The sequence below is a fragment of the Muscardinus avellanarius genome (genome assembly GCF_963383645.1).
Source record: "Muscardinus avellanarius genome assembly, chromosome: 11".
Lineage (NCBI taxonomy): Eukaryota > Metazoa > Chordata > Mammalia > Rodentia > Gliridae > Muscardinus > Muscardinus avellanarius.
In genome coordinates, this window is record NC_137797.1 from 105,948,335 (window position 1) to 105,975,680 (window position 27,346).

Sequence of the window (27,346 nt, forward strand, 5' to 3'; positions counted from 1 at the left end):
CGTGCCCCGGAAAAGGAAGAATCTGACCTCCTGAGCAGCAGCAGCAGCAGCAGCAGCAGCAGCAGCAGCAGCAGCAGCAGCAGCAGCAGCAGCAGGAGGAGGAGCAGGTTCAGCTCACAGAGCATGAAGGGAGAAGGGGAGGCCAGAACAGAACAGCAACCAGGTTTTAAGAAGCTCTCTTCTTGGAAGGAGTGAGGCCGTAGAGGCCCTCCCTAGGAAAATTCTAAAACATTTCAAGATTAGTATTTCCTCTCTCGCGTCTCACCTGTCAGTGAGGTGCCCAGTGACCGGCACTAGGCCTCCCAGGTGCCCCTGCTGTACCTTCAGTCTGTCCACCATGGGCACAAATTGCCAACCGTCCCCATGGCACAATGGCAGGGGTAGAAGGAGATCCTGAACCTGAGCCCTGGCCCCTCAGGCTTCAAGAGAATCTTGCAACTCTGTGACCCAATGCCAAACTGTGTTTTACTCAGTGAGTGAGTGTGGCGGACCTGCAGGTTGTTCGGCCCCCGCCCTCTCTCTTATGAGTGGCTGTCTGATGAGGAGGAGTCTCACAGGTTTTTCATCCTGACTTTTTTTTCCCTTTTCTGCTTTCCTAACTGACCAGTGAGATGTGAAAGAGGAAATAATAATCTTGAAATGTGCTAGGATTTTCCTAGGGAGGGCCTTTATGGCTCACTCCTTCCAAGGTGAAAAAAGTTTCTTCAAACCTCGTCGCTCCTCAGGTCAGGGATGTGCGTGGACTTTGACCTTCACCATGACTTTGTTCACTCTTTATTCATCCGCTTGATGTTTATTTTGTGTTAATTATGAGACACAGTCAGGAAGTGAAAATACCTTTTCAGTGGAGAAAAATCCTCAAGTAAAACCCTGAGATCATTTGTTATAACAGGGAAAATTTCTTCCTCCCAGTTCTCCTTGTGTAACTAAAATAGTCACATAAAGCAGTTTTAAGAAATAATACCTAACTTGGGCATGGTGGTGCATGCCTGTAATTCCAGTACTTGGGAGGCTGAGAAGGGAGGATCGCAATTTTGAGGACAACCTCAGCAAGTTAACAAGACCCTCATCAACTTAATAAAATCCTGTTTAAAACAGTGGCCCGACGGTCATGGAGGTGCAGGCTTATAATCCCAGCATTTGGGAGGCTGAGACAGGAGTATCGTGGTTCATGGACAGCATCAGCTACTCAGTGAAGCCCTTTGCAAGTCATTGAGACCCTGTTTCAAAATGAAAAATAAAAAATAGGGCTGGGAGTGTAGCTCGGAGGCAGAATGCCCTGGGTTCAATCACCAGTACTGTAAAAAAAAAAAAAAAAAAAATATATATATATATATATATATATATATATATATATATATATATATAAAATTAATAAAACAGTAAAAAGGGCAGGAGGTGGGAGATCAATTAGCTCAGAGGTAGAAGGCCATTTAGATCAATCTCCAGTACCAGAATGCCTACCATGAACATTCTTTTTAGAAAAAATTGTGCCAGGAGTTTTTATTGCCCATACTCTGAATTTGACCTCTATCTCCTGTCTCTCTTTTCTTAAACAGAGTGCTACAAGTTTCCAGGTGACGGTCCACGATGATAACAGCATCGTTGTCTCCTTAGAAGCCTCAGATGTGGTCAGTTTGGCATCCGTGTACGTCGTGAAGATAACCGGTGAATCCAAAAATTATTTCTTCGAGTTCGAGGAATTCAACAGCACTTTGCCTCCCCCTGTGATCTTTAAGGCCAATTATCATGGCCTCTACTACATCATCACCCTCGTGGTCGTCAATGGAAACGTGGTTACCAAGCCATCCAGGTCGATCACTGTGTTAACAAGTAAGCACCCTCTGCCACCTTGCCCTCTCCCTCCGGGGTGCGTCCTCATGGGGTTCCCACTGAGACAGAGTCAGCCGGAATGGCAAGATGACTGTGTCCAACTCAAGTGGCATGGATTCAAAGTTCTGCCTTCTCTTAGAAAATAGCTTCTTACCAGATAATGTTTATTTATGTACCTTTGGTTAAGCCAAAACCCGTTAAAGTCAACACACTAAAACCTTACTGAAGTAATATATTCTGAAACTGAATGATGATTTTTAATTCATGATTGGACCATATCAATTTTCTGCTATATTACTTACTACTGTGGTCATAATTTATCAGGGTTTTTTCCAGCACATATATTCTCATATTAAGCAATTTGGTTTTCAAGTCAATAAATTTCTACACATATTCAGCATACCAAAATTCATCATACATTCTTAGCTGAGAGAGAAAAAAAGATATCTTTATTTACCAGACACGATTCCCCATCTCCACTTCAAAATATCCTAAGCTTCCACTGCCCAAGAAAAATGCCCCAAACAACAAAAAGAATCAAAAGTCTAGCCGGGCGTGGTGGTGCACACTTGTAACCTCAGTACTTGGGAGGCTGAGACAGGAGGATGACAGGTTTGCAGCCAGCCTCAGCTACTTAGTGAGGCCCTTCACAACTTAGTGAGACCCTGTTTCAAAAAGAAGAATAAAAAATAGGGTGTAGCTCAGAGGTAGAATGCCCCTGGGTTCCATCCCCAGTACTGCCAAAAAGAAGAAGAAGAAGAAGAAGAAGAAGAAGAAGAAGAAGAAGAAGAGAAGAAGAAGAAGAAGAAGAAGAAGAAGAAGAAGAAGAAGAAGAAGAAAAAGGAAAAAAATCACTGAAATTTTAGCTTCAGTAGCATATGTCTCAAGAGTTAATGGGAGGGTAGGCACAATCAAAGTACTATCTCACTTTGTGTCACAATGTGCCACAATGAAATCCATTACTCTTTTTTTTTGAGGTACTGGGGATTGAACTGAAGGGCATTCTATTACGGAGCTACACCCCCAGCCCTATTTCTTATTCTTTATTTTGAAACAAGTTCTCACTAAGTTGTAGAGGGCCTCACTAAGTAGCTAAGGCAGGCTGCAAACCTGCGATCCTCCTGTCTCAGCCTCCCTGGGATTACAAACACCCATTATTCTTGATAATTAAATTTATCTGATTTAAAAAAAAGAGTTAATGCTGATATTAGAAGTTTTCAGAAGTGATTTTTCACTTTACTCTCTGTCTTTAATGTCTACTCTCAAAGCAAAATGCGACTCTATTGTGTATGTTGATGATTGGAAGAAAAGTGGGTACCTACGACATTAGAGTTTATCCCTAGAGCAATTGAATGGCTCAGCAAAGTTCCTTTTGCTATGTTGGTCAGAGCAAGCTCTGCAGTAGTGACTGTCTGTAAAACACCAGCTATGTGTGCTTATTCTGGCCACAATTAAGTCAAAGGACACCGTGAAACTGTCTATGGAAATAAAAGGAGAAAAAAAAAAGCACTCAGAATCAAGCTAGAGGCCATATTTTCAACATGCTTGTCAAAAATTAATTAAAGTCTCTATTGACAGAATCCCAGGATCGCTATTCAGTCCTAACAATTAGCAATGGCACAGACCCAAGACCTTCAAGGTCCATAGACAAAAAGAAAAAGAAAAAGAATCTAGGAATTAGCTGAATTAAAGGAAGAACTTACCTGATAAAATACTATCTTTTTTAAAGAGGTTATAAAAAAGCTGGAAGTGGTGATACATGCCTATAATTCCAGTACTTGGGAGGCTAAGACAGGAAGATTGCAGGTTTGTGGCCAGCCTCAGCAAATTAACAAAACCTTTAGCAACTTTAGTGAGATTTCATTTCAAATAAACATAACATAGGCTAAGGAATAACTCAGAGATAGAATGCTCCCAAGTGCAATCTTCAAAACAAGAGAGAGAGACAGAGAGAGAGGCAGAGAAAGAGACAGAGAGAAAGGGAAGGAAGGAAGGAAGGAAGGAAGGAAGGAAGGAAGGAAGGAAGGAAGGGAGGGAGGGAGGGAGGGAGGAAATTTGAATGAATTAGGAATTAGATTCAGGCACTTTATCTAGGCATAGAGTGACTATAATAAGAACACTTTGTTTTTAAAACTCTCTATATAATTTATAATTTTTGGACACCTAGCTTGAGATGTACACTTAATAGGTGATCCATAAACATCAGTTTGGGTCAGTTGAGCAAGAATAGGAGAGAGTGAGGAGAAATGACTAAGACATAAAACAAAATAGCACACAGAACTAAAATTACTGTTGCTGACCCGCTGTTCTTCAGGACATCCTCATCCATCCCCAGTCAGATGATGTGGGAAGACTCAGCCCCTTAGCTACTGGTTCATGAAGAACTTTGACAAATCTCTAAAAGATGGCTAGTGTGTCTTGCTGATACTTAAGCCCTTGAGCTCTATTTGAAATATCCACCTCTGTCTTTCTTTGAATTCTTCTGTGACCTCTGGGCTTAGATGTGAGTTGAGCGCCCCCCAAATTTGGAAATTTTGCACAGGTCTTTATTTTTGTGGATCTTTTCCACCTAATAATGTCTTTATGTATAAATGGGTTTCTTATAGACATCATAGAGTTGGGTCTTGTTCATTTTCTTTTCTCTTTAATGTGAGTGCTTAAAGTAGCACTGTCCAACTAAAAATAGAATACTAACCACATATGTGATGTGAAATTTTCTGGTCAACATAATAGAAATTTTTTTAAAAGATGAAATTAGTTTTAATGTGTTTTACTTAATTCAATATACTCAAAACATATCTTCTCTGTTCCTGCGCCTCTTGCAGGAACAGGCAGTGATGGCTTTTTCTATCTCTCAGAAGAGGAAGCCTCTTCCTAAAAACTGAGAGGGGAACATTTTTGGGTCCTTGTCCAATATGGTACACCTTCTGCTTGGGTTCAAGAAAGGCCCAGGGAAGTAACTTTTCTTGCTGGTCTCTTCGTGGCTCACACTCCGTCTGCATGTCTGTGCCCTAAGAAGGTATCCACTCTCCTCCCCTGCCCTAACCATTCTCTTGCTCACCCAATGGAAGCCCAGGAAAAGAAACAGAGAGAGTAATGAGTAATGGCTTCAATTATGTCTGTGTTTCCCCATTATTTTGAACCAGTGCTGTCCTAGGATTTTTGGATAATGAAAGTGGTCTATATATGCATTCTCCAACAGTTACTCATTTTATTTTAAATTAAATTCTTTTTTTTTTTTTTTTGGTGGTGGTACTGGGGTTCCTGGAAACCCTTCTACCTCCGGGCTACATTCCCAGACCTATTTTATATTTTTATTTGGGAACAGGGTCTCTTAAGCCAACGCGGCTGGCTTCGAACCTGCGCCATCCTCCTGTCTCCGCCTCCTAAGCGTGGGGATGACAAGCGTGCGCCATCACGCCGGGCATAATGTAATGTTATTACTATACCTGCCAAGTGGCGCTCAGACAAAGATGTTTGCCTGCGGTTCAAACTGTGCCTAGCTTTGCTGTCTCCTAACCCCTCAATCCCCCTGTATCTTTTCTCATATAAATGGATTTAAACGAGGGTCTGGGTACTTTCCGGCAAGCGGTTGTGATCAGATGGGCTTCGCCCCCTGTTTGCTGGTTTCTTGCTGCTTGACTTAAGCAAAGCGTCTAGCTGGGAAGGTCCTTGTTTCCTTTATCTCGAGCTCGCAGTCTTTAACCTTCGACCTTCCCCTCTGCTCCGCTCAGAAGCTTGTCTCTCCTTGGGCTTCACTTCACTTGGGTGCTTTTCAGTCTCGCCCCTCTGAAAAGCTCAAGGTGACCTGAGATTTCGTGGGGTACTTGGAGGGGAGAAGGGAAGATGTGATATCTCTTAAAGCTTTCTCTGCATCACATCATAAGGGGAAGAGGAAATTCACATTGATTTTTAAAGAGTAAAATTAATCAGCGGTGACCTATTTTGTTTCATTTTCTGAAAGGCTCCAGTGCATTATCTCAGCTTTAAGAAGCTATATTAGCAATATAAGAACTGGACATTGGTTCGCAAGTATTTCTAACATTAAAAATGAGGTCTCACCAGGTAATATCGGGGTTATACGTTCCTCCTTTATAAAAGAAGAAATTAAAGAGCAAGGTTACTGATGATTTTTGAGCTCTATACCATTATTTGCCAGTTTAATGATTTATTTTGCCATTGTTACTTTTCTAGTGGAAAGAATATTTTAAAGGTTTAGAACACATTTGTAATACCTGCTCAGAGTCAACGCAATGCTCTTGAGAATAAGACAACTTTAGTTGCCGGCCATGGACTGTCTTTTAGATGCTTGTCTTGAAAGAGACAATGATGAAGCTATCAGCTCAGGGGCTGTGCTTTGTTTTTTCACTATAGTTTTTTCTGAATCTGGCTCTTTATATTTTCTAACGTGGCTGGGGGTGTAGCTCAGAGGTAGAATGCCTCTGGGTTCAATCCCCAGCACCACACACACACACAAAAGATAATGTAATAGCTCCTTCTAAAGGGTAGGAGAACTCTCATATTTTACAAGAATTTTGTTGAGAGATGGGATGTGGAACAGATGCAGACACATATCAATCATAGGTTTTTTTCATTTAAAATGAGTTTTTTTTAAAGTTTTGAGGTGACTTGACAACTCAAGCCAACTAGAAATAAAGTTTTAAGATGCCATAGAAAGAGGCTTTATAACCCTATAAACTATCGCTTTCACAGTGTTGAAATGCTTTCCAATTTTACACGTAACAGAAAAATAAGTGCTAAGTTCGCATGAAGAATAAATTATTCACATAAATATTTATTATTGGTCAGAGCCAAAATGTATTTTCTGTCACTGGTCTGTTATTAAAATCAAATTTTCTTGGTATGAGGAAAAGAAATAATGAACTAGGAACCTAGAGATATAGATTCTACCACAAACTTGTTAAATTGCTTATGACAAGTAATTTAGAGTCTTTGGGTTTTTATTATGTCTATCTGTTGAATGGAGATATATTAATATTTCTTCTCCCTAGACCTCAGGGTTTTTGCAAATGGAAAAGTAATTATGAAAGCTCTTCAAAATACAGAAAGCACCATAAAAAATGTACTTTATTAATTACTGCTAAGAAAAAACACTCAACTTAAGAAAATTGAAGTGTTTAATGCTCAGAAAACAAAAATATAAGTAAAATTCTCAACTGGGTGTAGTGGCATTTGCCTGTACCACCAGTACTTTGGAATCTGAGACCGGAGGATCACATTTTCAAAGCCAGCTTCAGAAACTTGTGGAGATCCTCCGCAACTTAGTGAGACCCTGTTTCAAAATAAAATAATAATAATAATAATAATAATAATAATAATTTGGGAGGTGAGACAGGAGGATCACGGTTCGCGGACAACCTCAGCTACTTAGTGAGGCCCTCCGCAACTTAGTGAGACCCTGTTTCAAAATAAAGAATAAAGAATAGGGCAGGAGGTGTAACTCGGAGGTTGATTGCCCCTGGGTTCCATCCCCAGACCCGCAAAAAATAAAATAAAATAAAGTAAGGCTGGGGGTGTAGCTCAGATGTCAAACGCACCTGGGTTTCACACCTAGTACAAATAATGAATGAATGAATGAGTGAATGAATGAATGACTAATGACTAATGGTAATCTTTCTCCCTCTTTTCTCCCTTTTCTGCATTTTCTTCCCTTAGAACCTCTACCTGTAACCAGCGTTTCAATATATGACTATAAACCTTCTCCTGAAACAGGGGTCCTGTTTGAAATTCATTATCCAGAGAAATATAATGTTTTCACGAGAGTGAACATAAGCTACTGGGAGGGCAAAGACTTCCGGACCATGCTGTACAAAGGTAAGAGGAAAAATGGAAACTAGTACACTGCGCATGACTTTTCCAGATGGTTTCCTCTCTTACTCTAAGATGGCTTGTGATCCACTACTTGACCTATAAATAAGTCACTAGAAATAGTTTCTGATTCATAAAAATCTTGTGATGAGGCACCTTAGACCATCTGCTTCATCAGAGGAGAATCACAGGTCATGCATAAGATTAGAGAAAAACTCAAATTATTTTCAGTTACATGTCATTGTTGCCAAAGGCAGCATATTTGGTATGTAAAATAAATTTTAAAATATTTAAAAGCAACCTCACCTGACTTAGCCCACTGCAAAGGGGCATTGCTAGGATTGGGTGGCGAAGAGGGTGACATTCACAAAGTTTTGTTCAACATGATCTGAGATTATTCTCAGATATGAAGGACAATATTTATATGTATGTGTGTGGTATGTGTGTGTGTGTGTGTGTGTGTGTATATATATATATATATATGTGTGTGTGTGTGTGTATGTGTGTGTGTATGTATATATATACATATATATATTTACCTACGTGACCAATTGATGATTATATTAATACATGAATATCGGTTTCACTTTTTATTGGCTTGATGAAGACTCTGTAGAGAAGGGGTAGAGAAATATTAGAGGCAGGGAAATTTAATAATTCAAATTATTCAAATGAACCAAGTCACGAGTGTGGTAGCATACACCTGGAATACCAATACTTGGAAGGCTGAGACAGGAGGATCACGGTTTTGGAGGTAGCTGCAGCAATTCAGTGACACTCAGCAATCTAACAAGCTCTTGTTTCCAAACAAAAAAAATTAAAAGGGCTGGGGGTGTAACTCAGAGGAAGAATGCCCCTGGGTTTAATCTTTAGTATCCTAAGCGCACGCGCGCGCACACACACACACACACACACACACACACACTCAAGTCAACCTCATCAAGTATTTTGTTTTCTAGTTTTGTTTGACTTAGATTGGACATTTAAATTTAAATGTATTCTTTTCTTTAATGTTTTTCCATATAGATATCAAATTTTTATCTTTTCTCTCTCCTTCTCGGGTCCCGTTTGCCAATTGGTAAATAAGCCAGTCTACTTTTAAAATAACAGGCTAGTTTTTATAAGTGAAAACATACCCTATAAAATCACTATTTCTTGTGTTATAAAGTGGCAAAATACTTTAGTTTTTTCATCATGAACTAAATGGTTAGCAAGCATTCCTGTATTGCCAAGATTTCCTATAACAAAAATTTAAATCCAATTTAATTCCATCTCCTTAGAAATCCTGTCAGAAAAAGACTTTCTAGATTTAAAGACTCAAAATGTCATCTCTAGCCTCCTAATTCTCTACTAACATGCCAGAAATTGAAGAGAATATTATTTCATGAATATTTTAAATTATAGTTGTTTATAACTTACCACAAGCGCATGACATTTAGAAAGTCCTATTTTAATGTTCTCCATTTTCCTCTTCACAGATTTCTTTAAAGGAAAAACAGTATTTAATCACTGGCTTCCGGGAATATGTTATAGTAACATCACATTTCAGCTGGTGTCTGAGGCAACGTTTAATAAAAGTGCCCTCGTGGAGTTCAGTGGTATCAGCCATGAACCCAAACAACACAGGACTGGTAAGTCACAGAACCGAACTGCTTAGAATAAGTAAATTACAGGCTGTTCTTTTATATTCTCCAAAAAAGTCCTTTTATAAAGCTAAGGAAGAAAATAAATACTTATTTTGTAATCAACTAAAACACATGTTCTGTTGATGTGAAAGGAATCAAGCAAAGTGATTAATCAGAAAAATCTAAAATAAATAATGCAATCTTTGGTCTACAATCTTTGAGTAAAAAGGTCTATGGCACTACCAAAAGTTATAATGAAATAACTAGATGTACTAGTAATCACTGGTTATTCCATAACCCAACATTGCTCATTTTAAAGTCTGACAGATGCCCATATAGCATTAAAACAGAGAGGAGACAGTCTAGTACAGATTATCAGATTATTAAGGGAAAACATCAGGATCCTGATATCTAAAACTTACAGTGCTGAATTTTTAGTATCATCATTAATATGAAGAATGATTATGGGACAGATAGATGGATGGATGAATAGATGGATGGATGGATGGATGGATGGATGGATGAATAGATGGATGGATGGATGGATGGATGGATGAATAGATGGATGGGTGGATGGATGGATGGATGGATGGATGGATGGATGGATGGATGGATAAACATATATTTACATATATTTCTACAAAACACCCATTACTAAGTATACCTGATGTACCTGCGTATTAAAAACAGAGGCCCTTATAATTTGAAATTCCAAGATGTCTGGCCTCTCTTTGAATTAGGCCAAGACAAGGAAACAGTTTCAGCTAAATAGTGAACTTTCCTCATGTCAACTTCAAAGGTTGTATTTGCAATTTTTTTGTTACTCCAGTGAAGTAGACACATTGACTGAGTGCCTTCTACCTGGAAGTTGTTCTAAGTATTAAGAAAGATTAAGACAAAGATTGGTGAGACAGGGTCTCTGTCCTAAAAAACTGGTACATGTGTTGGACAAATGGGAAAAATTACAAGGCAGAATAAGATAAATGTCATCAAAGAGGTCAAAAGTGACATAACAATGCAAAGGAAGGAGAAATTAATTTTTTTTTTTTGGTGGTACTGGGGTTCCTGGAAGCCCTTCTACCTCCGGGCTACACTCCCAGACCTATTCTATACTTTTTATTTGGAAACAGGGTCTCTTAAGCCAGCACATCTGGCTTCGAACCTGCGCGATCCTCCTGTCTCTGCCTCCCAAGCGCGGGGATTACAAGCGTGCACCACCACGCCCGGCTGAGAAATTAATTTTTATTAGTTCATAGGGGAGGTAGTATTTGAGCAGCTACCTAAAAGAGTTAGAAACGGTTGCAGGCAGAAGCCAGCATTTGGGAGGCTGAGACAGGAGGATCACAGGTTTGAGGCCAGCCTTAGCTACTTAGCAAAGCCCTTTGAAACTCAGTAAGACTGTATTTCAAAATAAATAACAAAAAATAGGGCTGGGGGTGTATCTCAGAGGTAGAATGCCCCGGGGTTCCATCCCCAGTACTACATACACATTCCCCCTCCCCAAAAAAAAATAAAATTAAAACTCTCACCTAACTCTATTACCTATTTGACTTTTTAGTAGAATTAAGTATTTGAGATAATATAATTAAAAGTTGCTTGAAAATGAAAATTTTCTTTTTTGCAGCCCCCTACCCACCCCAAAACATTTCTGTCCACTTTGTCAACTTGAATAAAAGCAGCTGGGAAGAAGAGAGTGGCAGTTTCCCAGAAGAATCCTTTATCAAATCACAAGATACAACAGGAAAAGACAAACCCTTCCGTGTCACAGAAGAAACTCCTGCCGCCGTCGCCACTGTGAGTGTGTCTTCGGGTTGGCCGGACTTGAACAACAGTGTCTATGAAACGACGTCTGTGCCATATTGGTGGGACAGCGCCTCCGCCACGCCTGACAACGAGGACGAGTTTGTCAGTGTCCTTCCCACGCAATACGAGAATGACAGTCCACTCGGCGAGACCGAGAAGTCAGCCCCCGACTCTTTCTCTTCCTTCCCCGTGCAAATGATCTTGAGCTGGTTACCACCGAAACCACCGACTGCTTTTGATGGATTCAACATCCTGCTAGAGAAAGAAGGTAAAGTAGTAGGAACTCAGAGAAAACGAGAAATGTCACCCAGGACACTAGCACGCTTCCAGTTTGACTTCAGAAAGAGACTGGGCGTAGAGGGTTAACACTTAAAGAAAAATTACAAAGAAAAGAAATAATTTAATTGAGTATCCACTGTGGGCTGAGAGCAGAAATCTGAAACGAGTATTTGTTCAGAACCAGAAGATTTGGGGGAGTCACGAGATGCCATTACTAGCAACAATATAGGTTTCACTAACATTTCACATAGCCAGGAGACTGAGGAAAACCCTATCTGGGGAAATATTTTAGATCACAGATCTAACCATTACAGAATTGTCTAGAAAACTTTTGTTTTCTTGTATGCAAATTTGAGAAAGAGAAAAAAAAATTTTTCTGACAAAATGACTACTTCTCCCAAAGACTGAGAAATACTCAGCTACTCGTATTCCTCTCTGGAACCAGCACTCAAATTTTTTCTGAGAAGGAGCTGGTAGCAAAATGGAAAATGGGCAATAAGCCCGGCGTGGTGGTGCACGCTTGTAATCCCCGCCCTTGGGAGGCTGAGACCGGAGGATCAAAGCCAGCCTCAGCTACTTAGGCTCTCAGCAACGCAGTGAGACCCTGTCTCCAAATAGAATATAAAAAATAGGTCTGGGAGTATAGCCCAGAGGTAGAAAGCCTCTGGGTTCCACCCCCAGTACCACCAAAAAAAGAAAAGAAAAAGAAAGAAAATGGGCAATAACTGGTATTTCTTTTTCTTTTCTTTTTTCTTTTTTTGTGGTACTGACAACTGGTATTTCTAACGTAGTAGCTACAGCTAGCTACTGTGTTAGAATTTGTATTCACGCTATAGCTACTACGTTAGAATTTGTATTCACGTACCAAACATTTGAGATTTGTTCTCTGTAGTATTTTAGCCAGCTCATTCATGAATACGGAGCCAGGGAAGATCTGGGCTATTGTCTGGTATACGATTATGGCTCTTTGTTGTGTCTTTTGAGTTTATACTAACGTGGGTCAGCATTTGAGGTGACAATGGTAGCCTTATTTCTGTGGTTGAACACTGAGATCATGCAGTTCCATATGTGACAGATTCTTTATTCCCATTTTGTTTAACAGGATGAGGTACATCTGTGGATTGTTTTATACTAGATGACAGAGCAAGCAGCCGACCCCAATATTATATACAGTCAGCCACACCCCAATATTATAATCAGCCAACCCCAATATTACAATCAGTCAACCCCAATGTTATACAAAATTGTATAAAGTTGTATATTGTATATAAAATTATTATATAAAATCTTATTTCTAATTATTTGAGTCAAAAGTCACTTTTCTGGCATTGCTTATACTTTAAAGAAAACTGAAAGTTCCCTTGATCTTTTATTTGTCTTTTCCTTGGTGTATTCTTTGAAAGATAGTGTTTTGTCACTCAGAATATTTAGTTGGCTGCCAATTTTCATGAAGTTTCAATCGTGCTTTTATGTGATCGCAGTGTGGTCTTTTGAAGACTGTTGCAGTTACCAACTGATACAGAAAGACTTCAAATGAATTAATTAGCAGCAGGACAGAGACTGAAGAAATGTAAAATAATTTTTGCTTTTAAACTTGAGAGAAGCAAAGAAATGAAGAAATATATGCCAGGCAGTATTCCTCCAACTGGAAACAATCCAATCTACTTTAAAATATTTATGGAGACTCAATGTTACAACAGACGTTTATGAGATATTTAGTGCTGGTTATTATCTCTTACATCAGATGAAGAAAAAACACATGTGATTTTCTAATATCTATTTCTATTTTGTATATAATTGTATTATTTATTATTATTGGGTAAAACGTACATATGCATACATAATATACACGTTTTTAGTTTTATTGATTTGAACATCATATTTCAGTTTTGATATCATAAATACAAATAAATTTAATTCTTACTCATCTTCTTTATTTGTAACACCTTTAGTTCAGAGGGATAACTAAACCTGATATAAGGATGCACTGTAATATTATTATTATTATTATTATTATTATTATTATTATTATTATTTTGTGGTACTGGGGGTTGAACCCAGGGACTTTCTACCTCTGGGCTATACTCCCAGACCTATTTTATGTTTTATTTGGAAACAGGGTCTCAATGAGTTGCCGAGAGCCTCACTAAGTAGCTGAGGCTGGCTTCGAACCCATGTGATCCTCCTGTCTCAGCCTCCCAAGCACGGGGATTACAAGCGTGCGCCACCACGCCCGGCTCTGCACTGTAATATTATAAATGCTTGTCTGTTAAAGTAATCCATTTGTCTACATCCAAGGCCTTTCCAGGTGTGTCAATTCACATATTCTCTCCCTCTCTCTCTCCTCTCTTTCTCTCTCTCTCTGATTTAGAGAACTTTACTGAATATTTGACAGTGGATGAAGAAACACATGAATTCGTTGCAGAACTGAAAGAGCCTGGGAAATATAAGCTATCTGTGACAACCTTTAGTTCCTCAGGGTCTTGTGAAACTCGAAAGAGTCACTCAGCAAAATCCCTCAGCTTTTATATCAGTAAGTAGCAAAGAGATGATTTTTGTGCTTACGCGGGGAGCTCGAACAATGAAATGGGAAAGATAAATGATACTCAGACGTCAATTATTCACAAACCTCAGGGATGCTGAGAATTCTCCAAGGTCAGGAAAGGCCAGGATCCATGAGCTTCTGACAGTGAAGCAAGTACATATAATTTTTATTATTACTAAACCTACCAGGGATGGAATGTGAGAGGTTTTTTTCTTTTTCTTTTTTTTTTTTGTTCTATTTTCTTTTACTCTTGTGGTCATTGGACATCTATTAAAGTGACTTTTAACACTAGCCATAACAGATTCTCCAAGGGCATAGAATCAAAGTTCGGGGAACATGACTTTTGTTGGAGGGCATATGAAATTTTGCTATCAGAAGATTACATAAAAAATCTCATTAGAGTATTGAACTTGTGAACCTTGAAAGACATGTCGGTATGCCCAGGTGATCTCCCTGCATCTGGCAGGAGGAGAAAAAGTTAGCCCATTCTAAAAGCTGGGACCTGCCGGGCGTGGTGGCGCACGCTTGTAATCCCCACGCTTGGGAGGCAGAGACAGGAGGATCGCGCAGGTTCGAAGCCAGCCACGCGCGCTGGCTTAGGAGACCCTGTTTCCAAATAAAAATGTAAAAATAGGTCTGGGAGTGTAGCCCGGAGGTAGAAGGGCTTCCAGGAACCCCAGTACCACCAATAAAATAAATAAATAAATAAATAAATAAATAAATAAATAAAATAAAAGCTGGGACCCATTCTTGGGGTAACGTCAACTGATCCCATAAGAGGTAAAAGCAGAGCAGAAGTGAGTTTGTCAAGGCTGGACAAATAGTGCCTGTCTTGGTAATGTTTTCAGCTTAACCACATTTACCAGACACTAGCTGCTTCTCCAAGTCAGTACTCTTGCAGCTATAAGCAATGCAGCTTTCTGTTACGTGATGACAAATCCCAAACAGAAAGAAGAGGCAGTTCCCATGGACCATTTCAACGGGGAATTTCTGTAGCTAACAATCACCCTGACATTTCTTGAGTTCTTATTTTGTATCAGACACTGTGCTAAGAAACACTTTAGAAGCCTAAGAGCAGAAGGCAGGTATTTCCCTGGAGATAATAAGGAGCCCACCTGTCCTACCTATGCAGCCCTGGTTCTAGGCAACTTTGTAATTGAGCCAGCCTGCTACCTGGCATTCCTGCTACCAGGTTTTGCCCTAATATGGCCACAGCCTGGGTCTTTGTTTCTCCTGTGGCCAAGTTTAATCTCAAAGCAATTCTATCTAGAAGCCAAAGAACCTCATAGCAAAGGAGTTAGGAATCCTGATGAAAGCCCACAGATCACACCTACTCTTTGTTAAGAGGGAAACATTGTTTTCAGTGAAGAATTTATTTCCCAGTACACTCTCAGAGGCCCATGGCAAATGAAATGTCCCCCAGCAGAATTTGCTTTATTTTCGTTTTTGGTTTTTGCTGTTGCTGCTTTTACAACGTTTCTTGTATTCTATTTATTTATTTATTTTTTTTAATTTTGAGCCGTACGTCTTAATGGGGTACGAGATGGTGGAGGCATACATGGACACGTCACACATTTAGCCCTTCCTCAATTCCCGCCCCATCCTCTCCCCCTCCCTCCTTCTCAAGTTTGGCTTAGTGATTGACTTTGAAATGTTTGCGAATGTCCATCATGTACATTAGGGAATTTTCCTCTTCCCCCTCCCATCCCCTCAGTTAGGTCACCTTATTTGCTCATCTGGTGTTTCTCCCTCTTTGTCTAGAATTCCTCCTCTGACCCTTTTTCTCCCTAACTTTCGCATATTAGGGAGAACATCCAGTTTTCTTACTTTTTGTGGCTGATTAATCTCACTTAGCGTAATGTTCTCCAGGTCCACCCATTTCTTTGCAAATGGCATCGTTTTGTCCTTCTTTCTGGCTGAGTAAATTTCCCCTGTGTGCGTATTCCGGTTTTGTAATGCGTGCATCTGTTGACACGCAGGCCCCACCGGAGAGTGGATTGAAGAGCTGACGGAGAAGCCCCAGCACGTGACCGTCCACGTCTTAAGCCCCACGACCGCCTTGATGTCGTGGACGTCTTCCCAGGAGAACTCCAACAGCACCATCGTGTCCGTGGTATCCCTGACCTGCCAAAAGCAAAAGGAAAGCCAACGGCTTGAGAAGCAATATTGCAATCAGGTAAAAGGCAGACACCGCGCATGCGCGGGCGTGCACCTGCAGCGCGCCCCCTGAGTCTGGGCAGCGAGGATGTCAGAGGCAGCAGTGCCCAGGCCAGACAGACAGACAGACAGAGCCAGAAAACACGGGCAATGGCAATGGCTCCGCAGCCAGTTATCTTCCATCCCCTTTACATGAGGCCAAGCTTCTTCTGTTTTATTCCTTATTCAAGACAATTTGCCCCTACAGTGTACCGGGTGCTAGGATAGGTAATGGCAATAGAAATAAGGTCTTTAAACACCTTGATTTTGCAGAGTTTGTAATCTAGTGAGAACAATGGACCAGTGCGTGAAGGATGACTGCAGCAATGCCAAATAAGACCTAAGCCCAAAGCAAACAACGGAGAGGTCGTATGCTTTCGTAAATGAAGGAGCTGGGCATTAGAGATATAGAGCACAGAACCGGGTGGGGAAGAGACTTTGGAAACTGGACATAAAAGCTGCCCGGGATCCGGGCGTGGTGGTGCACGCTTGTAATGCCAGCATTTGGGAGGCTGAGACAGGAGGATCACGGTTCGTGGACAGCCTCAGCTACTACTTAGTGAGGCCCTTTTCAAAAATAAAGAATAAAAAATAGAGCTGGAGGACAGTGTAGCTCAGTGGTAGAATGCCCTTGGGTTCCATCTCCAGTACCGGAAAAAAAAAAAAAAAATGCCCAGGAGAGAGAGGACAACCAAGCAGATAATTTTTTTGTATGCTCAGTTTGCTTTTAATTTTTCCTATTTTTACATTTTTATTTTAATTATAAAAGTGATGGTGCAGCCAGGTGTGGTGGTACATGCCTATCATCCTATATTTGGAAGGCTGAGACAGGAAAGTCAGAGACTGAAGGCCAGCCTCAGCAACTTAGCCAGACTTTCAGCACTTATCGAGACCCTGTTTCAAAATAAAGAATAAAGATAGGGCTGGGAGTGTAGTTTGGAGGGAGAATGCCTCTGGATTCAATCAATAATAATAATAATAATAATAATAATAATAAATAATAATAATAAATAATATTAAAAGGGCTGAGGGTATATCAGGATGTGGATGCCTCTGGATTCAAGCCCAATGACTACTACTACTAATAATAATAATAATATTGAAATTTAAATGTATATAAAGTCAAATACTTCCGCCTCACCAGTCACAAATGCAAAGAGTTTTGAAGAATAAATAGGAGTTAGCCAACCACAGAAAAGAATGAGGGGCACATGGAAACAGTATGCAAATCAGAGGCTCTCTGAGTGGCTAACCGAAGGGGTGCACGCACCAATCATCGGTCTGAAATGTGTGCCTGCGCTGTGAGCCCAGTGAGGACTTGGCTCCCGGGTGCCCTGAGGACCTGAGGCACAGTCTCATTTTACTAAAATCTGTTTTTATTTCTCCATTAGGTGATATCAGGTGGGCATGGATGTCTGGCAAACACATTATTTTCTTCCCTACAGGCAAAAAACCATTTTTTAACTAAATTATCCATTCACGTGAGGAATGTTTGGGCAGTTCCCGTTCCTCTCAGGAAATCTTAGGTATTAGTGAAATTCCAGAAGTGAAAATTTTAAATCGATAAGGTTGGCTCAGGAATCGTAGCCTGTGGAGCATTACAAGCAGCAGAATGCAGAGATAAACCCTTATTTGAGGATGAACCCACGCTTTGGCATAATTTAAATTTAGGAATATATGCGAAAGCAATTAAGCAGTAATCACGGCCCTTTGCTCTGAAAGTTCTCCTCCTCCCCGAGCAGCTAAATCAAGACAGTGACTCTTCACAGGAGCAGGAAAACGCGTTCCCCTCACAGACAAAGACCTAGAACTCAGCTCTCCAGAGGACATTGCCTTCTTGCCCCACCTGATGGACAATGTAGGTATCGTTTACATAGAAGCCAAAAGCTAAAGGCACAAATAGTGTAAGTTATAAGTGAGCCGTATGAGTCTAGAGTAAGTGCATTCTGGCAATGCCCTTTTGAAATGCAAATATTAAGGATTATGGGCCCTCCAAGTGTTATTTTATTTTCTGTGAGTCTTTTTGAGGATGTCTTTTATACCACCATTGTCCATTCTCCCCAACACATGCACACATGTGCGTGCACACACACACACACACACCAAAAAAAAAAAAAACTTTTCAGATAAGTATACATAAGTTCAAAAAGTCTCAAGAACTAGCCGAGCTTCATGCAGCAAATAAGCAGCAAAAAATTATATATATAATTCAGATTTGGGGCTTATCTTTTAAAGCGTCCAATATCTAATATCTAAAAGTGGAAAAATAATTATAGTTCTTTAGTTCCATCTTCAGTGGTACTGTGTGTATATTAAATAGAAAATTCAGTGTGGCCCTAAAATAAAAGTGATTCTAAAGTCAAATACCTATTACTACAGGCTGAGTATCCCTTATCCAAAATGCTTGGGATCAGAAGTTCTTCAGATTTCAAATATATTTGGATTCAGTATGTTTGCATATAAACACATAACTCATATGTATTTTAACTCCATATATTTTACACAGCCTAGAGGCATTTTTTTTTTTTTGCGGTACTGAGTTGTACAAAGAAGCTTGTACCAATCAAATTATATGATTTCTACTGGGTATAATCAGTTTCTTGTATGAGAACAACTTGAAATTCATATCTCCGATTGTATGCTTATCCTTAAAATCTTTTTTTAAATTTTTTATTGGTGCATTATATTCATACATCATATTGGGGGGAAACTTGTGTGGTTGACTTCAATATGTTTAAGTACATTGTGCATTTTAGAGAATTTCCTTCTTTCCTCCTTAAAATCTTAACGAGAACTTTAAAAATACTGGTAGCAGATCAAGCAGCAACAAAATTGTTCTTCATTGGTTAGTACTCCTTCCTGCAAATTTATGTACCCCAGTGACCAAAGAATTGACCATAGACATTATTATTTCTTGATCCTCTAAGCAGTCTCACAAATCTTTAAGTCTGTAATATTATTACCTATATTTTAGCAATAAATATCCTGGCACAGTGGTATGTGCCTGTAATTCTAGTACTTGGGAGCCTAAGACAGAAGAATTACAGGTTTGAGGCCAGCCTCAGCAACTTAGCAAGGTCCTCATCAATTTAGTGGGACTCTATTTCAAAATAAAAAAGGGCTAGAGGTATAGCTTGGAGATAGAATGCACCTTGGTTCCATCTTCAGTAGGAAGAAGAAGGAGGAGGAGGAGGAGGAGGAGGAAGAAGAAGAAGAAGAAGAAGAAGAAGAAGAAGAAGAAGAAGAAGAAGAAGAAGAAGAAGAAAGAAGAAGGAAGAAGAGACCCAAAGTAAAAGTTTTAAATAAATTAGGTTCATACAGAGTTGTGTTGAGGTTTTGTATTAGGAGGTCTGAATAGAGAACCTATGTTCCTTCCACTAGCAAAGACCGTCTTAAACATTAGAAGCACTAGAGGTCAAAGCAGCTCACCTCGCAGTCTTTATTTAAGTCATTAATCGTCCAACCCATCAACATTCAACTTTAATAAATCCATTTGATTTGTCTCTATGTTCCCACTGCCTGACTCTGCATGGCATTTGCTATCTAACCAATAGTTAAACAGTAAAGAAGAGCTAATCTAAGTGAGGAATGTTCTCTATGAAATCATTTTATAATGATACCACAAACCTGCGAGTGCTTACCACACCGTCTGGAATCTCCGCCCTGTCACTGTGCGTGGATTTGAGGTGCCAACACCGGGCTTCTAGACTCAGCGATGAATCTCCATGTGTGACCTTGGCTGCTCTCTGGCTTTCCTTTCTCCATCTATTAAATGAGTGATTTGAACTAGATCGTCTCTGAGGTCATTTCCATCTCCTTAATTAGCTATGACACGCTTCTACGTGACGGGAAGCTATAGAAAGTTCTGCCCTAATATTTGCACGAGATCGGCTGACACACCGCACTTTAGGATGTCAGCCTGTCCTGATGATACCGCTGATCTGATGACGGTGAGAGACCAGTGTGTCTCTGGTGTGCGGAACTTCAATCGACACTGATGCGTGTAAAGCAGTTCCTAGGGCTTAGTCAATGCAGCCGTTGGACTGAATGCTCTGAGTTTCTCCATGTCCACACAAACTCTTAATCATCTAGTTCTGAAATCTGACCTTTCTCAGCATGAGTAATGGCTTCTGGATTTCACATTCAACCGTGGTTCCACAAAGAGTCCTCGAATACTACCTCAACCTCTCTGTAGTATACTCAGAAAAACCAGCTCTAAATAAATCTTATTGGCTGTTTGTTTTAAAGGTGAACTCCAGTAAACCTATTATTGAAAATCTGGTTCCTGGAGCCCAGTACCAGGTTGTGATGTATCTAAGAAAAGGCCCTTTGATCGGACCACCTTCAGATCCTGTGACATTTGCCATTGGTAAGTTTCTAGCCGGGAAATAATGACTTATCTTTACAGGGTACTGGTGAGAGCGGTGCATTACAAGCTCAAAGTTATTATCATCGCGTATGCAATGCCTACACCAGGTCACCCAGTAGTCTCCCTCCAGATACAGTATTCTCTGCATCCATGAGGAACTGCTTCTAGAACCCCCCCCCCACGTACACAGATGCACACACAGATACACCCATGTGCACAGATACCAAAATCCTCCGGTGCTCAAGTCTCTTGTATAAAATAATATATTATTTTTATATAACCTCCACATGCCCTCCCATATACTTTCAACCATCCCTAGATTACCTATAATATCTATATTATACAATATAAATGCTATGTAAATAGTTGGCATCCTGTCTTGTTTAGGGAATGATAACAAGGTTATAACCACTTTCAGTACACATACATTTGGGGGGGTATTTTTTTTCAGATGCCAAGTATTGATTTTTAGTTTTTTTATACTTTTTATCGATGCATTGCAATATATATATATATATCCCCCAGGGGCATTCTACCTCTGAGCTACACTCCCAGCCCTATCTTTTAGTCTTTTCTTATTTTTTGAAATAGAGTCTCACTGAGTTGCAAAGGGCCTCACTAATTAGCTGAGGCTGTCCTCGAACCATGATCCTCCAGTCTCTGCCTCCCAAATGTTGGTATTACAAGCATGTGCCACCAGGCCTGGCTTATAGTGAAGTTTAAAGTGATACAGGCCTATGTGAACACATCACTGTGTTTGTGTCCATGTTCATGGGATTGGTAGTGATACCTTCATAAGTGGGCATAGCATTATTTGAGCTGTTTCCTTCATCAGTTCTCTTTGCCCCTCCTCATGTCTCTACCCCACACCTCTTTTACTATTCTAATGGTCTCCCTTTTGGTTTATCTGAAGTCCCTTTAGTTTCCCATATTCTCTCTAGCTTCTACATAGGAAAGAAAACCTACCACTCTTGACTTTCTGAGACTGGCCGATGTTATTTGCATAACTGTCTCTACTTCCATTTATTTTCCTGCAGATGACATAATTATTTTCTTCTTTATGGCTGAGTAAAGCTCCATTATGTGTGCACACATATTCTTCATCCATTCATCTGTTGATGGGCACCGAGGCTGGTTCCATAATTTGGCTCTTGTTAATTGTGTTGCTATTAACATGGATATTCAGGCCTCACTGTAGTGTTCTAACTTTAATTTGTTTGGGAAGATACCGGGATGTGGAGGGGATGTTTTTGATCTGTGGTGGTTGATTGAGTCCACAAACGTGGAACCCACGGATCCAGAGGACCAAAAGTCATAAATAACTGCAACTGTATACTTGGAGAACCAACTTAGCATTTACTACTTGGAAAAAAAACCCAAATCAGACACAAATATGTTTATGCTTTTCAGTGACTTAATCAAAAGAGTGGAATGCAGGCTATTAAGTAGAAGTTTGAAGCCATTGCTGACACGTAGCCTTGCTTCTTGGCTTCCTCCCTCCCTCCTCAACCCTCTTCTGTTTAGTTCCCACAGGAATAAAGGACTTGACTCTCTACCCCTTGGGCCCCACGGCGGTGGTCCTGAGCTGGACCAGACCTTACTTAGGAGTGTTTAGGAAGTACGTGGTTGAAATGTTTTATTTCAACCCTGCAACGCTGACTTCAGAGTGGACAACCTTCTACGAGATCGCAGCAACTGTGTCTTTGACTGCTTCTGTGGTAAGCTTCGCTGTCGGGCTTTCCTATGTCAGCAGACGTGCCCGCCCTACCAGATGACCCAAAAGGTCATCTGTAAATTAGATCATCTTGTAAATAGTGCATGGATAGTTTGCTACCTCCAGGAGGTTGTGTGTGTGTGTGTGTGTGTGTGTGTGTGTGTGTGTGTGCATATGTGTGTGTGTTTGTTTGTTTGTTTTAGTTACTATTACTTTCAAGTTTTGAGGCACTTGGGATTGTGATTTTATTTCTGAGAGAGATAAAGAGCGATCATTGTATGAAACTAGCTTTCACCCCTATTTGGAATTTATTAACCAACACTTTGTATTTATTTATTTATTTATTTATTTATTTATTTATTGGTACTGGGAATTGAACCTAGGAGCATTTTACCTCTATGTTACACCTCCAGCCCATTCTGTTTTTTTTTTTTATTTGAAACAGGGTCTCTCTAAATTGCTAAGAATACCATTAAGTTGCTGAGGCTGTCCTTGAACCTGTGATCTTTCTGTTTCAAGTACTGAGATTACAGGTGTGTGCCACTATGCCTGGCAATCAACATTTTTTTCTAATGCATATACTCAAAGCAGAGTAGAGCTCACAAGTGCCTGATGTTCCTCTGGGCTCCTAAGGTTTCCAGAGCTGATGGTTACTTGACACTCTTTAACTCCAGTGGCAACTCTTCCTGGCATCTTTGAACCAGCTAAATGTCTATATTGTCAGGCCATTAGTGGATAGTTTCCATAAAACAGTTAACAATTACTCTTTCTGAGGTTGACATATGAATGACTATATAGAGACCATCTTCATATAGGTTTGTTCCCCTCTTTTGGTTCTTGGTTTTTGTATTGTTTTAGTTTGGGGGGAGGGTACTGGGGATTAAATCCAGTGGTATTCTACCTCTGAGCTGCAATCTCAGCCCCTTCTATTTTGAAACAGGGTCTCACTACTTTGCTGTGGCCATCCTGTCTCAGCCTCCCAAGTCCTGGGATTACCAGCATGTGCCACCACACCCAGCTGTTATTACAAATAAGAAATAAATATTAATTTACTTCTTATTTCCAAATAAGAAATAAAATTTGCCTGGGGGGTGTAACTCAGAGGTAATGTTTTAAAGCACAGGTCATCTGTGGGTTTTGCATAAAGTACACAAGAACTCCTAGGCCACGGAGGGCTCTGTCATCACTATCCAACAGCTCTCTTGCTCAGGGTTTATGTTGGAAAAATACAGAGTTGTGAGAGATCACTTGTCTTGGAAATAGGGAGATGGAGCTAAGCGTGGTGGTGGATGCTTGCAATACCAGTAATTGGGAGTCTGAGACCGGAGAATCACAGATTCAAAGCCAGCCTTGGTGCTTAGTGAAGCCCTCCACCACCTAGTGAGACCCTGTTTCCAAATAAGAAATAAAATTTGCCTAGGGGGATGTAACTCAGAGGTAGAATACCTCCAAAAGAATAAGAAAGAAATAGGGAGATGATATATTTACAGTTACAAATAAATGCTATTTCATTGTCTAATAAAATGGAGGAAATTGTGACGAGATCAAAATTGGAAATATTTTAGTTCTGTGCCTTTGAATCATCTTTTTAAAATTATGGGGCTTTTTTGTACTTCATTTTACTTATGGCTCACTTCATTTCTAAAAGAACTTGAAACACAAGACATAAAAAAGGAAATAAAAATGACTTACTAATCTTTTGCATGACCTAAAGAAAGTAAACCTACTCCTAAAGATATTACTTTCCTCTTTCTCTCCTGCCTGCTTGTTTTATTTCTCCTCATTCAGAGGATAGCCAATCTGTTGCCAGCCTGGTACTACAACTTCCGGGTCACCATGGTGACGTGGGGAGACCCAGAACTGAGCTGCTGCGACAGCTCCACCATAAGCTTCATAACAGGTGAGCGGTGCCGTGATCCAGAACATGCTTTTGGGCGGGTGCTGAGGAGTCATGTTATCAGAAAGTACTAGTTGCTCACCCCGCACTGCAGGGGCTCAGTTTCGTGGAGGATACTATACTTGATTCTGTTCATTTGTTATTTGTTTAGTTGAGACCCTTTAGACAGTGGGAGGCCATTTTTATTCTGAGTGGCTGTCCTTCATGTTTATTTTTAACTCTGAGCCAATGCCCTGTCACACCACTTGAACCCAGTGCTGTTCCACCTCCGAGCTGCAATCCCAGCCCTTTAAACCTTAAAACAGGGTGCCCATTGGGCTTGAGTAGAGGACAAAAGCTTCACAGAGCTCTGAGTCCCCACTCACGCTCAATCGATCTTACCGTTCAGTGACTATATTTGTTAGAGAGTCTCGATTTCCTATTAATTAGGAATTAATAGGAATTAACAAATTACCATTAATCAGGCCATTTTAAAGTCACAGGCTGGCTGCAGTAGTCTTGACAGTTTAGAGTTGGCTTCAGAGCCAGAGAGACCTGAGGTTGGAATCATGACTTGGCTTCACAGCACATGTGAACTTCAGCCAGTTAGCCTGGCATGGTGGTACACACCTGCAACTCTAGTACTTGGGAGGCTGAGATAGGAGCTTCACGGGTTCATGGCCAGCCTCAGCAACTCAGCAAGACCCTGTTTCAAAATAACAAAATAAATAGGGCTGGGGGTGGAGCTCAGAGGCATTCTGCCCCTGGGTTTATCCCCAACACACACACACACACACACACACACACACACACACACATATTTACTATACAAATAATAACATATTTAATTAAACTTCACTCTACCAGTGATTCTTACAGTTTAATTTCTTAAGATTGATTTTCAGAGAGAGCCCGTCATGGTGGTATACACTTTAACACCAGTACTTGGGAGGCTGAGACAGGATGATCACGGGTTTGAGGACAGTCTCAGCAACCTAGCGAGAGTGTATTTCCAAATATAAATAAGGAAAAGAGGAAAGAATGAAAGAGAAAGAAAGGAAAAAAGGAAGAGAAAGAAAGAGAAGGAAGGAAGAAAGGAAGGAAGGAAGGAAGGAAGGAAGGAAGGAAGGAAGGAAGGAATAGAAAGAAAGGCCTGCGGGCATACCTAAGAGGTTGGGTGCCCCTAGTTTCAATTCCTAGTACCAAAATAAAATTTTTTTCAGAGCATACTTTTTTTCTTCACACACAGATGAGCTTTCTGAAAAAGATTAGGATCTGCTTATTTCTAGCTACAGAACTTAGAGCAAATTAATGATACTGAGGTTCTATTTCTTCATCAGTAGAACTCTCCGAAACATTGCCTGACACCTGGTAGACAGAGCAGGGCCGCATGTGCTAGAATCCCGCCCCGACGGCCCCTGCAGTCTCCAAAGGGGGACGTCAGGGACTAAACAGCCAGGCAGGTTGGCGCCCTCAGTGGAGTCCAGCAAGGTGTGCCATTCAAGGGAACTGATGGAGACTGGGCAAAATGTATAAGAACTGAACATTTTCTCTGTCTAGGTGGACAGAGAGAGTCTAGATAAGTCTGCCATGGTTCACACATGAGTTGGTAGGTGTTTGCCTCAATGTGTATATGTTAACAGTCTCTAACACAACCATCTCTGGGAAGTTCTGATGTGTGTTGGGGGGTGCTAGGGTTTGAACCCAAGGGCATTCTACCTCCAAACTACACCCCAGCCCTATTTTATTTTTTATTTGAAAACATGGTCTCACTAAGTAGCCGAGGCTGGTTTTGAACCTGCCATCCTCCCGTCTCAGCCTCCCAAGAACTGGGATTACAGACATACACTACGACACCCAGCTTTATCTTTTCATAGGATGAACACTTTAGCCATACTGACACCTGTTTTCTACAGTTTTTATCTAACTCTATTGGCACAGATGGTCTCAGTTCTTGCATCTATAAAATGAGCGTAGTGTTATAATTAAATTATATATCATCACTATTAAAACATTTTATCCTCATTTTCAAAAGGAATAGAATTTCTATTTTTTTTTTTTTGTTTGTTTTTGCTTTCCTTACATCTTTTTTTTTTTTTTTTTTTTTGGTGGTACTGGGTTTCCTGGAAACCCTTCTATCTCCGGGCTACACTCCCAGACCTATTTTATATTTTTATTTGGAAACAGGATCTCTTAAGCCAGTGAGGCTGGCTTCGAATCTGCGTGATCCTCCTGTCTCCGCCTCCCACGAGCGAGGATTACAAGTGTGCACCACCACCACGCCCAGTGTCTTTCTTACCTCATTTTAAATAAGACTCTTAAACAAATGAGGCTCTCCTGCTTTAGTTTCTTACGCTTTGACTGTTAATCCAAAATGCCAAATTTTGTGGTAAAAAAGTAAGTGGGAACAAATATTTAAATGTGATTTATTAACACCTCAAGTCTATTGTTGGACAACTTTGCAAGCCAAGTTCACCGTAATTATGCTCCTAGACCAAATAATGACTTAGAAACAGCGACACCTGGTGGTGCTTTAGCAAGACGCTAAACTCTAAAGCAACAAAGTACAAAAATCTGAAGCCAGTGGACTTAAGAGGGACAGGTACATTTAGGTTTGTAGTTTTTGAAATATTTTTTGTCCTTACTAAATTTACAACTCGTCACAACAAACATCCCTTGCAAAATTATATGTACAGGTGTTTGTATTTGATGAAGTAGGTTGGAATGTATTTAAGAGGCTTCACTGGAATATTCTGAAATATGATGAAGTCATTGTTGATATTTTAAGATTTTATTGTTTAAAAGGCTTGAAATAGTGCTTCTATTTCAAGGGAAACAGAATTTTTAAAATTTTATTATTTGTTTAAGTACATCATGTGCTTTAGAGAGTTTCCCTCTTCCCCTCCCGTCCCCTCAGTTAGGTCGCCTTATTTGCTCCTCTATAGGATATCCTTCTTCATCTAGAGTTCCTCCTAAGACCCATTTCTCCTGAGCTTTCACATCTTAGGGAAATCATTTGATTTATTCTTTTTTGTGACTGACTAATCTCACTTAGCATAATGTCCTCCAGGAGTTTAAAAAATTCTTTATTGAATAGTAGCTTTTGAGAGCATAGTTAGTTAGAGCCAGGTGTGGTGGTGAACACTTGTAATCCCAGTACCTGGGAGGCTGAGACAAGAGGATCACAGTTCAAGGCCAGCCTCAGCTACTTAGCAGGCCCTCTGCAACTTAGTGAGACTTTGCTTCAAAATAAAGAATAAAAAATAGGGCTGGGGGC

General features: G+C 40.2%; 1 protein-coding gene across 2 annotated transcripts in view; it reads left to right on the forward strand.

Annotated features, from left to right (window-relative positions):
- Nucleotides 1-27,346, forward strand: part of PTPRO (protein tyrosine phosphatase receptor type O) — a gene marked incomplete at both ends in the record, with an annotated part of 207,500 nt that overhangs the window by 113,278 nt on the left and 66,876 nt on the right. For both annotated transcript variants that reach the window (XM_080705559.1, XM_080705560.1), the window contains 9 exons: nt 1,560-1,833; nt 7,510-7,668; nt 9,141-9,293; nt 10,912-11,358; nt 13,741-13,902; nt 15,894-16,090; nt 20,359-20,479; nt 22,004-22,197; nt 23,982-24,093. In XM_080705559.1, the coding sequence (XP_080561685.1) occupies nt 1,560-1,833; nt 7,510-7,668; nt 9,141-9,293; nt 10,912-11,358; nt 13,741-13,902; nt 15,894-16,090; nt 20,359-20,479; nt 22,004-22,197; nt 23,982-24,093 (1,819 nt within the window). The remainder of the gene's footprint in view (nt 1-1,559; nt 1,834-7,509; nt 7,669-9,140; nt 9,294-10,911; nt 11,359-13,740; nt 13,903-15,893; nt 16,091-20,358; nt 20,480-22,003; nt 22,198-23,981; nt 24,094-27,346) is intronic.